Here is a 16,948-nt window from a genome sequence, read left to right on the forward strand (position 1 = left end):
AAAAGCAGCAGCAGCAGCAGCATGTTGCCTTTAATATAAGCCTTCTGGTTAGGGTATGTAGGAATATTCACTGAGGGGACAACAACATCCATGCACTTATTAATATGTTCAGTGACTGTTGAGATTATCTCAGCAATATTGTCAGAAGAATACTGTCTAGTTGGTGTTCATGAAAATGTTTACAATCCATTTAATTCCATTCATTACCAAATCCAAGATAGCATCTTGTTTGAGCTTTGACTGAACGGTTTTCTTTCTCTCTTTCTCTCTCTCTCTCTCTCTCTCTCTCTCACACACACACACACACACCCACACATATACACAAACACACAAACAGACATATTTGTTGTTCTATCTTTTTAGGGACCAGAGAACACCAAAACGTAATGTTTCCTACTGTATATCCTTTGATCCTGAACCTAATCCTGACCTTAATTGCATGACCTTTATGCCTAAACATAGTCTAACCATGAACCTAAACACCAATACCTAAATATGAAATAACCAAATTTTAATACTAACCCCATTGATGAGATTTACCCTAAACCCCTAAACACTAATCTAACGCAAATTTTCTTATGGGAATATTTTTGTCATGTTTTACTCTCTTTGTGGTTACATCAGTCTACTGTGTGCAGTTAGACCTCCTAGATCACACACACAACATTTGAATGTATATCAACAAATCACATAAAACATCTAAAATGTAGTTTTGTACACGATCAACTCTCTTTTTCTTTGTGGGAAACTGTGCCACCTCCTGGTAGTATGGATGAAGTATGGATGAACAGCAGATTAGAATGTGGCCAATATTTTTTTTATAACGCTGAATGTCAAAGTTGTGGTGTTGAATGCAACACATTATTTGTCACGTGAACAAAATACATTGTTACCTAGAAAATGAAATTAGACTAAATCTGGATGTTTGTTTGTGAATGTGAGCAGAATATTTGACACTTGTTTTAGAAAACCGCTGAGGGGGCGGTTTCATAGGGAGCTGGGGTAAACGGAAGTAGAGACGAGCTACGAGTTGACCTAAACATGGCGCCCTTGATGGATTACAAAATTAGCGACGCTATGTTATATTTTTTTACTTTGCGATCAAAATCGAAGTTTTTAACATGTGCACTGATGTTGACCTTTTATTTGACGTCGCAGGCAGCCTTGGCCAAACCAAGTAGCCTCAAAGAAATCACAGACGGAAATTGGGAAGACATCTTGGCTGGAGAATGGATGATTGAATTGTAAGTCAACTCGCTAACATTAGCTGGGAGATTCATACGGATCTCAATCGGAAGGCTAGCAAACAAATACACACATACTACCACTACAGAAGTAGCTAATTATTTAGATGCGTCTTGTTTCTTGTCTTGAATATGCACGTGGATTCCCACGAAGGCCAATATAGAGCGCATCCGATTCAGCCAGTTGTTATTTGCAAGTTAGCGTATCTTCAAGTCAAATGTTAATCAACCAACTACAGTAGTTGCACTGTACGTAGCTAGCCTTCTATTGTAAATGCCATTTACAGCCAGGTGGTGTACACACAAGCCAGGCTCACCGGTCCAATGTGAGTTGTTTTTAGTAAAAAGCAAGTTAGGCTTCTGCACGGTTAAGAATTATGTATTGTAAATGGCTAGATCGATACGTTTTTAGGGTGTAGTTTGTTAATATTTCAAAGTAGCCTTGTCATCCCAGAAACACATGTTAGAAAGTAAAAATATGCTTTTGGGGAAACTAGTAACTCCACAAAGCGTATCTCTGTTGAACAGTTAGTGAATATGTGAATACATTTGTGCATTGTAGACCTCTGATGTAGCTAACGTTATTGTCATGCTTGGCTCCACCTAACACTCTCCCTTTAGTTTTGCCCCCTGGTGTCCAGCGTGCCAGCAGCTTCAGCCTGTGTGGAATGAATTTGCAGACTGGGGGGAAGATATGGGGGTCAACATAGCGAAGGTGGATGTTACTGAACAACCGGGTATGTATGTACTCTTGCTTCCTGTCTGTAAATCACTTCATGTTTCACAAACCCCCAGGGGGCATTTTCCCCTAGGTGCATGTCTAAGATGACCTACCTGAAACTGTAACCTCGGGGAGGTGCAAAACTGGCCTAATATCACTGAGTATTAGAAAGGTCCCCCTACTCTGTCCAAAGAGAAATTAAGAGTGGTCAGGCAGTCTTATTGGCAGTGGTTTTGGATACATTTTTTCGTGGACCATTAGGGGGAAAAACATTTCTCACTTTCTATAATGTTCCAGTAACTTCTGCTCACATGCAGATCATGTTTTGTATGTGTTTATCTATGACGTAGTCTAGTTGGCAGACGCCAGATGCCTAGTGCTATTTAAACATAAGAACTCTTCTCCAATTGGCATGCCGTTCTCTTTTAGGCAATTTTAATACCTTTGCTTTTCAAAGGTTGTTTCAAATAGCTGCCACATTTTCGTTTGACTGTTTAATGTCAGATCTAAGATGCTGAGATGTGGGGGCTACATAATTCTTGTTATTTGATGTTGCTGAAGTCCAGGCCTACCTATTTTGTAGACTTGCTGTAGTGTCGTTCAATAACAAGTTGGTCTCATTCAGAAAGAGATTCAGTTACATTCACTAACACACTGCTCTCCCCTCCTTCCAACCACACATCAGGTCTGAGTGGGCGGTTCATCATCACTTCCCTTCCAACGATCTACCAGTAAGTTCCCTTGTGCTTGAAGTTTAGGCTCATATCCTCTTATGGCTGCAGGCCGCCAAAACCTCAAGCGCCTCCCCAGTTGAGACTCAGGAAATGTGATGATTCAACCAGTATATTTCAAATCCCTCTGGAATTTGAGATGTTGTTTTGATGCCTACAGTTTTATTTGGGTTGTCTGTATCTTTTTTTGTTACTTTCGGAATATGTTACTTTTGCATTTTACATGCTGGATTTGTACGGTAGCCTGCTTTCCTAAGTGTGGCCGTGGATCTGACTTTACATTGTTCTTTAGTTTTCTACACTATAATTTCTGCAATGGATAGGTTTTTAAAGTAGCTGCTGCCGAAATCGCCCCCTCCTCCGGTTCCCGGACACTGCGACTAAAATGGGACGACAAGTTGAACAACAAACTTGTTTGTTTTACCTTCTATTGTAACAGTGGCCAAGGTTATTGCATATATAAGCATGATGCCAACAAGCTGTGTAGACAGCATATCAAACATATGCAAGACCTGTACACTACATTGAAGAACTTTTCCCCGTTGCTAAAGATGGCCGGGAAATGCAAATTGGCAGAGGCTACAGGCTACTGGTGGCTATAGTGTGGCTTCCCAGAAGTGGAAATCTGACAAATTTGAATTGTGCGGTGTAAAAGCCAGCTTATATGGTCGCTGTCAGACAAGCAGTCTAATTTATTTTCCACCAACGCTGCATACAGTATCGCTACATATAACTCGACACGTACCGACGTGGGCGGTTTACATGCCCCTTGGTTTTTAAAGATCTCTAGACTGCGCCCTGCTCCTGCTGCTCAAACATCCCAAGTTAAACCAGAAAGGGAATGATCTAGCATCGAGGTTGTTATTTCTGCTTTTCGGAAATATGAGGCAGTGACAGACTACACCTTGATGAGATCATGAGTAAAGGAAGAATTGACGGTTCAGCTGCCGATATGTTAGAAAGAAAACATAAGTGGGATGTTCAGAAGCAGATGTTAAAAAAGGTTGAGGGGGTGGATCAGGAAAACTGAGTTAAAGGGTGTATAGAGAATGAATACATGCACAAGACGTGATCTCCACATGCCCAAAATCTTTAGCCAGAGAGATTCACAGCCAACAATGGATGAGTGTCAATGGTCATACTGTAAATGTTTGAACCTATAGATAACTGGCACTATGTGCCTTTAAACTGGGGTTGTCGTGGCTGATGTCACAATATTTGCATGTAGACCAATACTCAAAAGGGTGTGTATCTATGGCAAAACCCTGTCTGTCTGTGTGTATTAGCTGTAAGGATGGTGTGTTCCGGAGGTACCAGGGGGCTCGCACCAAGGATGACTTCCTAAGCTTCGTTGATGAGAAGAAGTGGCAGGGAATTGAGCCGGTGTCTTCCTGGTTTGGGCCATCTTCTTTCATGTGAGTTGATTCATTGGTTGATCTGTGAGTCTCTATTCCTCCCTGAATTGATTGTCGTGAAACCTGACCATATACAGAAGATACTTTCAGAAATGGAGTGCTTGAAATGGTCCTTCAGAGCAAGGACGTATGCAACATATAACGTTTTGCTTAAGTACATTAATAGAAAATACTACATTATGGGATGTACTGTGTGTGTGTATATATGAATAGAGCCATTTTACATTTCCATCTTGAGTGGACGCCATTATTCTTAACCGTGCTACACTCCACTTCAGAGCAACAGGAAATATCGAACACTACATTCCGACCTCTTTCAATAGTTACAAAGCCACTTAGTTTTGTGTTTAGCTATACAACCATAAACCCTAGGCTCCTATGCGATTTATATTTCCGTATAATAAATTAGGGTTGGCATCTGACTGATATTTTGTGTGCACCTGTTCTAATATCCCCCTGCCACCAAGCGAACGCTGTTTGAATTGTGCATGTTGGTACAAAACGGCAGCAGAGCCCAGTCTGAAAGTCTGGTGACGTCCCTGGGATACAGAAAGGATTTGTTTCCTGGGCGGTGGGTGGGGTTATGGTGATGAAAGCTATGGAACTCCATCATTCACCAGTTACACTAACAAAAGGCCAACATACTGAACGCGTTTTAGTATATTTATGAATTTGTTTTTTAATTGACAAATGTTAGAATATAGTTTTGGGGACCTTTTGACAGCCCTGATGGGTTGGACACCAAATGGCTTCCTGTTCCTTACGTAGTGCACTCCTTTTGATTTTCATCAGAGCCCTTTTTAAATGTAGGATGGTGTTTCATTTGGGACTTGTTTATTTTCCTCTCTGTCAGCCACTCAACTCTTTAACCAAATTACAGTTTGAGGTTTTAGCCGTTGGCTAATCGATTATCTCATTACAAATGGGTATTTATTTCTCTCTCTCTTTCTCTGCAGGATGAATACAATGTCGGCTCTCTTCAAGCTGTCGATGTTCATCAGGGTGAGCGCTGCCATCTCTGCGTGCCATCACGCCCATTAGACTGCGTCCCAAATGGCACCCTATTCCCTGTGTAGTGCACTTTTCATCTGGGTTTTTGTGTAAAGTTGTTCTCCACATAGGGAATAGGGCGCCATTTAGGATGTATTCTTTCATGATTCGTTGGCATGAGAAGTTGAAGCATATGGTTTTCTTAATTCTGGTCACGGTGGTTTGCCATTTTACTCTGTACTTCATTTTCTGCATTCCTTTGTGAGTGACATTTCACTTCCTGGCTTCTACCCTCCAGCGTTGCCATAACTACCTGACAGAGCAGTTGGGGGTTCCGGTGTGGGGCTCGTATGTCATCTTTGGACTGGCAACGCTGGTTTCCGGCCTGGCCCTGGGATTGGTATGATAAATGCCTACTGTCTTATGTGGGTTGACTGTTAACCCTCCTGTATTGTTTGCATTTTTTTAGATTTTACTTAAAACACAAATTTAGATTTTAAGTTTTCATTTCAATGTACTTTCAGTGTATAGTTTACTGAAAGCCATCTTTCAAAAACAATTTATTTTCCTATATTTACAGTAGTTGGCCAACAACAAACAATTTTAACAATGGAACACATGCGTCCATATTGCATTTTGTAGAAAAACCCGAAGAACACTCTTGATAGCTGATATAACATTTATATAGCAGATATAAATATTCTAGAGTAAAATGAACTCTGCTGTCCTCAGCTAACTAACCAGCCTGCATTGGTGCCGCCTTTTCCCAGATCCTGGTGTTCATAGCCGATTTTGTTTTCCCTTCACGGCGGCTTAACTCCCCCCACTACTACAAGAGTAAGTATGAGATGAGATCAAGTACACACCCTTTACACCAGGGTTGTCCAAACCATTCCACGGAGGGCCGAGTGTCTGCAGGTTTTTGGTTTTTCCTGTAAATTGTTTCCCAGTTCACACCTAAACAACCAGGTGAGGGTAGAAACTAACCAATTAGGAACCTAATTAGTCAATCATGTACAAGGTGAGAGCGAAAACCTGCAGACACATGGCCCTCCGTGGAATAGTTTGGACACCCCTGCTTTACACCTTTTAACAGTGGAATTGTACTTCTATCTAAATAGTTTAAAATATTTTGTTCTTCATTTTTGTTCTTCCTCATTTTTGTCCCAATAGACTTTGGCTCACACTACAGGTTTAGTTAAGTTGGGGCATGGCAGTGTTTTAATGTAATACCTTCATTGTTAAGTAGTGTTATTCAATATTGTAAATGTCGCTGTCCGATTGCAGAGAAACAGGCGATGGAACAAGCCAGGCTCATTCAAGAGCTCGAGGAAGAGCTGGAGGCAGACGGAGAGGAGGATGACGAGGACGAAGATGGAGAACAGGTGCCTTCCTGGAGGAGGGGGAGAGTGTCCCCTGAGGGCCACCCTGAGGTCAGGGGGCCGGGTTACCCAGAGGAAGCCCTGCGAAAGAGGGTGCTGGGCAACCGTGAAGGCCATGAGGAGGACGAGGACTCCTAAAGGCTGGGAGGTGAACTGCAGTTGGCCCATGGGAGACGCAGCCAGAACATGGAAGGTGTATTTATAAAGCACTTCAGAATAGGAGCACTGATCTAGAATCAGTTTTGCCTTAAATGTAATGATTACAAGTATGTGGACAGGGAGAACTGATCCTAGATCAGCACTCCTACTCTGATTGCTTCATGAATATGGGACCTGCTCCTGAGCAGCGCTAGAGTTTATTGCAGATTGCTTACAGAGCCCTGGTAATGTCCCGGTAATGCCTTGCTTCCTTTATTCTCCCTCTGCTGCACCGGGATCGCTCTGGAAACAGTTGTCCGCACTGCTCTCACAACAACAGCACCCGCTCCTGGACTGGAGGTGCTAATGCTACTGTACACTCCCAACAGCAGGGTCCTGTTCATTGGGTTTCAATAGAAGAGGTGCTGAAACAATGAGGATTTATCTGGTTTAATACAAAAAGCAAATTCTCTGTTTTCTGTTGCAAAATGTTTTAAAGACATTTTCCATTGTGTGCCCCAATGAACAGGAGCCTCTTTTGTTTTTAAGCTGATCAATTGGCTGAGGTTTAAGTGTGGAGGGCCAGTTTGTTTTGCTTTACAGTGTATGCATTTCTGGTTTGATTGCATTTCTTCTTGAACCTTACTCCCTGTTTAGCAGACCATAAGATGGCTTGTGTTTTTGAGCATTGTATTATATTTGCCATCTAATATATATATATATAATTTCCTCCTTTTCACTTTTTTTGTACCTCAAATCCTATTCTTTTCATCAGTCTTCCTTGACAGGCCGTGCATCCACCCAAAGTGATTTATTTCTTGGTTAATTAATGAGGTGTGACAGTTGAGAATGAATTGTCTTACCTATTTAAATAAATACTCTAGTTTGTGGATGCACAATACACGGCACTCCATAGTGCTTTGAAAATATGAATCAGTCATTTTACAACCTAATGATGTGCAGTGCTGTTGACATGCTTTTATACAGGATCCTATGATCAACGTTCTTCAGTACACAGACCCTTGTGTTTTTCATTTGATCTCTAACAGAATTCACACCAAGATGTCTATTTTTGCAGTGCATTTGTCGCCCTATATGATCCTTCTACAAGACTACAGTTTATCTGTTGGTCGGGAACAGTTCAACTGTTGCTTGCCTGGTGTTTGTGTGTTTAAAGGGTTGTGGTGATAACCCTTCCTGGTGACTGTTGTTCAATATGGATTTTTAGATGTAACTAGTTGGAGTTGTGAGCGTTAGGCCTAACGGGTGTGGCCACAGCCCCGATTGGGTGCACTGATGTTGTGCTGTAAAATGTAAATGACCTTGTTTTGTCAATCTCCACTGTAAAGTTGATGTCCATCCCTTAGCAAAGCTGGTAGTGGAAGGTACCTAGGTTGTATTGTGTTGCGTTTACATGTGTGTGTGATGGTCTTCCCTTTGAATAATAATTAATTATGAATTGGTCATTTGATGTCTTGCCAGTCAGCCATCAGACAAACCACGCTGTGGATACTACCTTTTATACAATAGCCAGGCCAAAGCTCTGTGTTCTACTGCCTCCTCTTAGGATTGTTCTGGTTCATCTATTTTTAATTAACTGTGGCAACAAATGGCCCATTCTAGTTCCCCTGTTTTTAGTCTTTTAAATATGTTTTTTCAGGTATTTGAACCCACTGATTTCTCTTGGCCCACTCCCCTCTGTTTATTTTTTTGCTGTTAGACCCGTTCCTTGAACCCACAGACTTTCCTTGGCCATTCCCCTCTATTTAAGGCAGTATAGCACTAATGGTTAAAACCAGTTCACATATTCATGAAACGTCTCTGAATAGAAGCCCGGATCTGAATGCCTTTTAAATCATACAAATTGATACAATAACATGCTGATACGTTTGTGAGTTTTAAGTTAGACCTATGGTTATGCATTTTCAAAATGGGCAGTAGAACAACTAACAACTGCTGTTCAAACCTTTAAAGGCATTGTGAAGTTTTTGTGCTCATAGAAAGAAGTTCAATTTTAATTTGGATCATCTAACCAACCATCTGCATTTTACAGATAATGTTTATTTAGGTAAATAGGTATTCACACAAAGCAAATACCTCTGTTTTTGTTTCGTCTAACAAAAAGGTTTTGGTTAAGTAGCCTTGTGGTTAACCGTTCACCAACTGACTGCTGGTTCAAATCTGAGAGCCATGAGGCGATCTGAGCTGTTGAATAAGGCAGTTAGCCCAAATTTGCTCCGGTGTCGTCTTCAGTAATCCTTGACCATAAACCCGCTCTCCGAAGATGAATCAGGGAGTTTGGATATGCAAAAGACATGCATTTCACATGAACATACTTGTTTGGGGAAACAAGTTAAAGACACACTCTATTTGCTCATCTGTGTTAATGCCATGTTTAGTGATTATTAACTGGTTGCTTTGTATCCTAGTTGCGGGTTGGTTGACAGCTGTGGTATATCACCTGTACACCACAGGTGTGATGTCACTTAACTGTTCTAGTGGCTTTGGTAACCAGTTAATAATTGCAATTAGACGTCTCAGGGGTTTGTGGTTTATTGGCAGTATACCAATGCTAAGTGCTGTGTCTAGGCACTCCGCAATGTGTCGTGCCTACAAAAAAGGTTTTAGCTGTGGTGAATTGGCCATATACCAAACCCTCTTCTATTATTGCTTAATTAAATAACGCTGTTGTCCCTATTCATGACTTAGTCTCTTTCACATTGTAGGCTTTTTTCTTTAAGCTATTTCTTTACATCAACAGACAAACAAACCTAAATAGTGGAAGCGTTTTTTTTTTGACTGGTTTGAAATCTATAACTCATGCATCCTTCAGGTGAAGTTACCTCAGACAAAACTCTATGTTGCTAATGGTGAATTATTCCCTACATAGTGCTTAAGGTTTGACCAGGACCCTGCCAGGTAGTGCCCTGTATAGGTCTACTTGGGTCTGCCTGTATAGGGGACTACTGGTGACTCCATGTAATGGTATGTAGGACACTGAGACAGATACTATGACCTGTGTAAACAAGATCTCTTTAAATAAAGAAGCAACTCATGTTTGAATGCAGCTGTACTTGTCACTGGTACCTTAATGGAGATGTACGTTTATTGACCCCACGGGTGTAATACTGTGAGAGGTTTTAAAATGACTTTATTTTGTGTTTAGATGTGTATTTGTTAGATTATTATAAATTTTTTTTATGGCTGACTGATTTTAGGTTATTTAATTTGTGAGGGTTTGTGATTGTAATGCCCCTAACGTCCAGAGGGTGGCTATCTCAACCCTTATGTTTTACTTTCTAGGTACAATAGTCAATGTTTGTGATAGCATTGCAGTTATTTTCCTGTAGTATGTTTTTCAGTTACATAATCCAGTATTTAATTTTTGTTGTCATACTTTTGTCCAAGACAACTAGTTATCTGCTAAATTACTAAAATAAGTGTATTTTTTTTATTTTTTTCATGTTTTTTGAAAATATTGTTCATACATTTATTACTATTTTAATTCCCACATCCCTCAGCCCAGACAGAGGACTGTAGCCATTGGGCAATAGAACAATATCATTTATCCTCCTCGTTCCTGTTCAGTCTGGTACCAAGGTGTAATTGCTGAGCGAGAGACAGGGACAGTTGGTGGACTAGAAATTACGCTCAAATGTAATTTCCCTCCACCAGTGGGATTAGTGGGAGTGGGTTTTGTCAGGGGAATGGATCCACTAATCAGCCTAGTCACTCACTGCAGCTTGAGAACACACACTTCTGCACACGCTCGGTTTAGCATGGTGTTGGCCCGGGGCTTAGACCTGACGGGAGCTCATGTCACGAGGCTAGTGCAGGGCTCTGGAGGATCTGCCATGACACGCGTAACGTTTACACACACACACACACACAAATGTCTTCATTCATCCTACTCGCTGGCTATAACGGGGTGAGTGAGTGAATGTTTGATGCTGTCATGTCACAACCGATGCCCATCGCTAAGCTTTTGTGTTGGCTCACTACTGGTGCTGGTTTCCTAACTTCTTCCTCATGGATTACTCTGGAGGCCAGAAAAGAAAGAAAAGCGTGCATACACACACCCATACCCACCCATGCACCTCTATGTGGTCCAGTCAGCCAATGAGAGAGGCAGTGTCACATAACACATGGTTGTTTTTCAGCTGGATGTTTGTGGTTTGAGGCAGCAGAGTGAACTTCTGGTCTCTGGCCCAAGGGATTTTAAGTCAAACCAAACTCAAGCCAAAGAAATGCCTCTTTCCAGCTACTTAAATACTGTGTACTGAGCTGTGTAGAAGTAAAAAATAAAGGGACTTCTAAAGTTCTCCTGTGTTTGTGGAGGCCAGAATCTGATTCATGGAAAATCTTCCTGTAGGGGGAAAATGCATTTGCTGAATTAAACGATGGAATCCCTTATTAGGTTCCTGCTGCCCAGGAAAGGAGCCCCTGCAATGCATCCAACCATTCCTTCACCACCACTAAGGTGGAAACTGACTCAGACAAGGTTGGGGGGCATGCCATCCATCCATACCCATGCCAGGTGGTTTCAGAGAGGTCCTCCTGAACCCCTCCCCTGGATTAGGGAGTTTTTCCAGTTTGGAATTACGGTTCATTCAACAACCAAATGGGCCATTACCAAATTCCCCTTCCTTCTACAGTTACTGTATTTTAAATGAACTCAATGACATTTTTGTAATTTAGCAGACTTAAGCACGCCATTGGGGTTAAGTGCCTTGCTTAAGGGCATAACAGATTTTTGTTTTCTCCCACCTTGTCGGGATTGGGACACAAACACATGAATTTGGTGCCCATATTTTCGGCTTCTTTCCATGTGTGCGTGTGCACGGGAGCACATTAGGTGCGCGCCAGGGACAACAAGGCATCACTTGTTCTGGGTGTCGGGACTGGTGTTTCCCTTCAGTGCCCGTGCAGCTCAGGCTCAACCTGTCTCAACACAGATTGTGAGTAAATTGTGTTAGTGGTATGCATTTGTCAAACTCCGGTGTTCTTCAACAGAGCTTGTTTACATTTTCTTTAAATGCACTTATATATTTAGCCATTTTATACTTTCTTGGATAGTGCAGAGACATAGGGAAAGATAGAGTTTGAGAGAAATAGTCACAAGCTGGATTTGACTCCATACTGCAGCTGTATATGTGCCCATGGGTTGGTGACACAGGTCCCTTAACCACCCCAGGCCACACATATTTTAACAAGCCACTTGCTTAACCTGTCTTGTGTCTAGAGTTGTAGGCTGTGAAAACCGAAACAGTATTTTGGGGAAAACTATGCCCTTGTCTCCATCCGTCTGTCTCTCTGTATACATACTGGACGAAAATAGCAGCATTGGCTCCCTTGAGAATAAACAAAGATGTGTGTCCTAAAATGGCGACCTATTCACTATGAAGTACTCTACTTTCCAAAGGTCCTGGTCAAAAGATATGCACTATATAGGTAATGTGGTCCCATTTGGGAAGCAGTAAAGAAAATGCCGGATTTACGCAAGTTGTAACAGACAACTGAACCCCCGAGGAAAATGGAGAAAGAACATTCCTGTAAAGCTTTGTGCCTTAGCTCTTTGATTCATATTTAGTGTAGTAACTCATACACTAGTCTGTTTATTTGTTTTCACCAGAACACATTTTGGAAGCAGTACCCCAGTATCACAAATAATGCAAAATATTTTTTAGTGCAATGACAGACAGTCGCCCTGGTTCAACCTCCCTTGTATCCAAGGCCTCTCCCTTGCTTGGTGGGTTGAAACTCCTGCGCTCTGTCACTTGGGGATTTCAGGTTGTTTGGAGTGACTCAGGACAGTTGCTTACAGGGATAGTTGCTTTCTGGTTGGAGTTGAGTTAATATTTATTCAGATGCATAGCTCGAAGCCACATCTAATGAGGGGTAGTGCATACTTAGGAGTTATTTGCCCAAGAGAGTGTAGTGAAGCTGCACCTGAAGATGCATTATATCCCCAATGCACATCCTGGGTTGTTTTCAGTCAGCCACCTTCTGGAGTGGAAAACCTACCTGGAAAATGTATATAAACTTAACTTATTGAAACCTGACTTGTACTACCATGCCTCGAGGGGGGGATGAAAAATGACTTGGTATAGTGTTTTGGGTCAGTAACCAAAAGTATATTGTTTTACCTTGTTGGCTCTGGGATTCAAATCAATCTGTTGTAGTCCCCTTGAGCAAGGCACTTAACCCTTACAGCTCCTCTAAATCACTCTGGATTAGTGTGTCTGTTAAACTACTCAAATGTAAATGAAATCTGCACAAGCCACAGGGTTCCTCGAATATCTGACTAAATAGCTTGAGGCAGGGCTTTCTACTATAGAGGTAAATGTTTGAGGAATTGCCTGCCTATCCATTTGAGGGATGTATAAGTCTTTACTGGAGACTCATCTCTGGAGTAGGTCCTGTGACTGAGTATAGTCTGGCCCGGGAGCATGAAGGTGAATGGCAAGGCACAGGATTGACGAACTACCCTGCGAGTATGAGTCACTGTCTTGCTTTTATTCCCGAGAGGGTGCATCAAGTAATCTCTAACTTATTGCTATACTCTGGGAGTGGCCTGAGTCCCTGAGTTGATCTTTCTGTCTGGCTTTGGGCACCCCTGGCCCTTGTGCATTGGGAGAGAACTCTGATTTGTAGTGTAAATTGATTCTTTTAAAGGTAACTACTCTGTCTCATCTCAGGGAGGTTTGTGTCTGTTGATGTCCCTTTCATTGTCAGGGGCAATGCTTGGCAAAATGACTGGAGCTATTTCCTTGGTTGACCCTGTCTGTGGTTATCTTTGGACTGAGCCACAGTGTCCCCAGACACCCTGTCTCAGTCCCAAATATCTATGAAGCAGTTGGCTATGTGCAGTTGTCATCTAAAAGAAAATGTATATCTAAAATGAACAGAGTGGCATTAAAAGGCCATAAATTATTATGACCTGGCAAAGCCAGACAAGGACTGGCCACCCTGTGGAGCCAGGTTCCCCTATGGTTCTTTCCTAGGTTTTCACCGTTCTAGAAGCTTTTCCTAGCCGTTGTGCTTTGACTTTTCGTTGCTACCATTTAGGGCTTTAGGCTGTGTTTCTGTATGAGCACTTCGTACTGTTTCGTGAGCAGATGGAAAAAGGGCTGAACAAATAGTATTGAACCTACTAGAGAGTTTTTCCTAGCCACTGTGCACCAACCCAGTTGTTGCTTGCTCTTTAGGGTTTCAGGCTGGGTATCTGTAAAATCACTTTGTGTCAACTGCTGATGTCAATTTTACATTTAGGGAAGGACACGTGTACAGGGTGTCCAAACATTGCTGAACATCCAATACATTCTGTTAATTAGAGATTGGACTGGTTCCGGGTTTTGGACAGGGACACGTACATCCACAGTCTAAAGGGATGACTCACCAGGCATTTTATCAGAGCCCGTGGTGCCCTAGTAGTAGTGCACAGTCTGCTGAAAGTTTTGTTGCCTCTTTCATCAGCTGTTCAGGAGGCTGGTCTCAGAGAGTCCTACAGATGAGGAAGCTGGATTTGGTGGTCCTGTGTTTGTGTAATTATACACGGTGTATGGTGGTGAGGTCAGTAGGACTTAATGACAGATTCTCTTTAATGTTGTTGGAGGTTGCTTATGGTAGAGAAGTTAACATTCAGTTCTCTGGCAACAACTCTAGTGCACATTCCTGCAGTCAGTATCTCAACAGCACTCTTCCTGCAGCTCCTGAAACATGGGACCAACAATTTACATTTTGCATTTATATTTTTGTCCAGTGCACTATTTTAGGGTATTATTTTATTGTTTATTATTTTAAAGCACTATATTATTATTTTATGTTATAATTTTTTTAGGGTGTTGTGGGGTCCCAGCAAACAGGGGATACAACAACATCCAGAGAACAATGACAGAACCTTCCAAACTGATACTGTATAGGCATTTCAGAGCCCAGTTCTTCCTCCTTTTTTACTTTAAAACTGAAATGCTGACTGAAATGCATTATGCCGATTGTTGTTGGGCACATTTGGAAGCATTTCTCAAACATAAAAAGCCTGACATTTTAGCATGTTATTTCTAGGGACATGAAACTCCAAGGACAGAAATCCTTGGAGTTATGGAAACGTCATCCAGCCCAGTTCCGCATTTGTTTTATTGCAACTCTCAAATCAGGTTCTTATTTAGACCCTGGACACCAGTTGAGTTCCATTAATAGAACAGAAAACCAACAGACCCTGGACCTCAGTGGGTAAAAGTTGAGACATCAAAAACATGATCTTGTTAATGGCGAAGGAAGGGTTCCTCGTTATGCAAAGCGGGGAGGACAGTAAACAGTCCTTACACTACAGACACGTTTACAACAGGAAGACAGCCAGGAAAGGGAGGATGTGAAGGCCATCGGAAGACTGACCGCACGCACCTATTCCCCACAACTCGCCCAGTGAGGCTGCCCCAGAGAGGACGCTGCCATCCCGGGAGAGCGGTTTGTATGTTGGTTTTGATTTCCCCCCCCGCTGCTCTGATCATGTATGATGTGTCTCTCCCTGTCACACCGGCCATCTGAAACAGATTTCCTGTTAAGGTTTCCCGCCACACCGTCCACACTTCCTTCTCTGTGGGCGGAGTCTTTCTGGCACCATGCAGCTAGGAGAGTAGGAAAGGAGAGGGAAAGGAGATCAGAAGGAGAGCGAATTTGGTACTATTTTTGTACTGCCCTGACATCCTCTGAGAAGGAAGAAGATGCCTTGATTACTGTAGCAAGGTTTAATTACAAGGTTAAGATAACTGGAGGACACTTAGTGCTTCTGTGTCACATGCATCTCTGTGTATTCCTCTGTGGCCCAGGCAGGACCTGTCTTTTTCTTAATTGCAGGTCTGTGGTGTTTGTTTATCAACATGTATTTTGGGGTTAAAGCTTTGGCATAATATGGGGGTACGGAGAGACAGAAAGGGGACGTAGCGTTTCTGTATCCGCTACGTCCTCGCCGGTTACATTTGGAGAAAAGATGTCTCCCAGGGCACCAGAGGAACAAAATAAACAAATGTTATACGGTAATTACCTGAACGACATGAAGATGTGCACGCAGTGAAAATCTCCTCTCCCCCTCTCGTCCTATCTCTGGGATGAGGAGGAGGAGGCAAGGGAGATTTTACTGCCTTGTTGATGAGACTGCAGAGAAACATTTCTGTTAATTCACTGCAGTAATGGGCTCACCAGATTGCGAGACTGTGCTCACGCATCATATCCTCCTTGTCCCATTATGTCTCCTAGCCCTCCTGTTGAGAACTCCAGTTTTTGCTTTTTGCTTTTAAAATGGATCCCTATTCCCTTTATATGGCACTGCTACTGAGCTGGGCTTGTTGTACCCAGGACTACAAGGCATAGGATGTGGCTTGGGACACGGCATATGCAATAGTTCAGGCAGATATTAAAATGATCTGTTGAAGTGATACATTAAACTGTTTTTGACCCAGTCATTATTGCGGTCCATAAAAGTATAAACTGAGTTCTCGTGTGACCCACAGCCAGGCACCGATGGTATATCTTTCAGGTTATAGAATAAATACCCTTTCGACTGAGAAGTGGTCGTGCAGGGAGGATACTGCTGGTTTTCCCACCAGTCGGGATGCAGTCAAGTCATTGAACAGTCACTTTCAACCTGCAGTGAGAATATAGAATGAACCGATGCAGAATCTGGGTCTGCACTGTTGACATGGTGGCACTATATCAAGCATTCATCTCTGTGGTTCTCAGACTCTTCGAGAGCTCCTGGTTTTAGTAAAGGTTTAGCATGAGGTCCAAATAGCACCCGATTCTGCATCGGTTCGATGGCTTTGGGGTTTGTTCACAATGTTACATTATGAAGGGGATAGGGTGCCGTTTGTGATGCACGATCTTCAGAGGGAGGACAAGCCGGTTATCACTCCCTGCAGAGGGTTCTGTCTTAGAAGATCCACTGTGTGCTTTAGTAGCCATAACAGAAGCAGGCAGTTCAGGGGTGGCTTTATAGACTCTGCTCCTTTTATCTCCCTTCATATGAAACACCGGCATTTCTCTTAATAATTCATGACCCTCACTGCCTCAGAGGTGCAAATACCATTGAACTCCAATCACAATCGAAACTTTAATGGTGGTAACATGGCTAAACAAGCAGATGATCAAAGCTTAACTCAGCGAACAGTATAATTCAACCTGACTCATACAGACCTCAATTAGATTCATCTTGCTTTAGAGCGGCAGAGTAGATGAACGACGACGATGGATGCAAAGCCAACAAACATCAAACTTTGCTTTAAACCGCTGGTAGTCAGGAAGTGATGTGTGATGATGTTACGTCTACACA

The 16,948-nt window shown here is 42.3% G+C and overlaps 1 protein-coding gene across 1 annotated transcript; it reads left to right on the plus strand.

Annotated features, from left to right (window-relative positions):
* The first annotated feature begins 985 nt into the window (after positions 1-985).
* Positions 986-9,688, plus strand: tmx1 (thioredoxin-related transmembrane protein 1). The gene is made up of 8 exons (XM_010878572.5): positions 986-1,244; positions 1,866-1,981; positions 2,651-2,696; positions 3,983-4,111; positions 5,068-5,113; positions 5,400-5,501; positions 5,872-5,938; positions 6,389-9,688. Exons 1-8 carry the CDS (start codon positions 1,042-1,044, stop codon positions 6,619-6,621), a joined length of 942 nt encoding a protein of 313 aa, XP_010876874.1. The 5' UTR covers positions 986-1,041; the 3' UTR covers positions 6,622-9,688.
* The last annotated feature ends 7,260 nt before the right edge of the window (positions 9,689-16,948 follow it).

This window comes from Esox lucius, chromosome 15, assembly GCF_011004845.1.
Source record: "Esox lucius isolate fEsoLuc1 chromosome 15, fEsoLuc1.pri, whole genome shotgun sequence".
Lineage (NCBI taxonomy): Eukaryota > Metazoa > Chordata > Actinopteri > Esociformes > Esocidae > Esox > Esox lucius.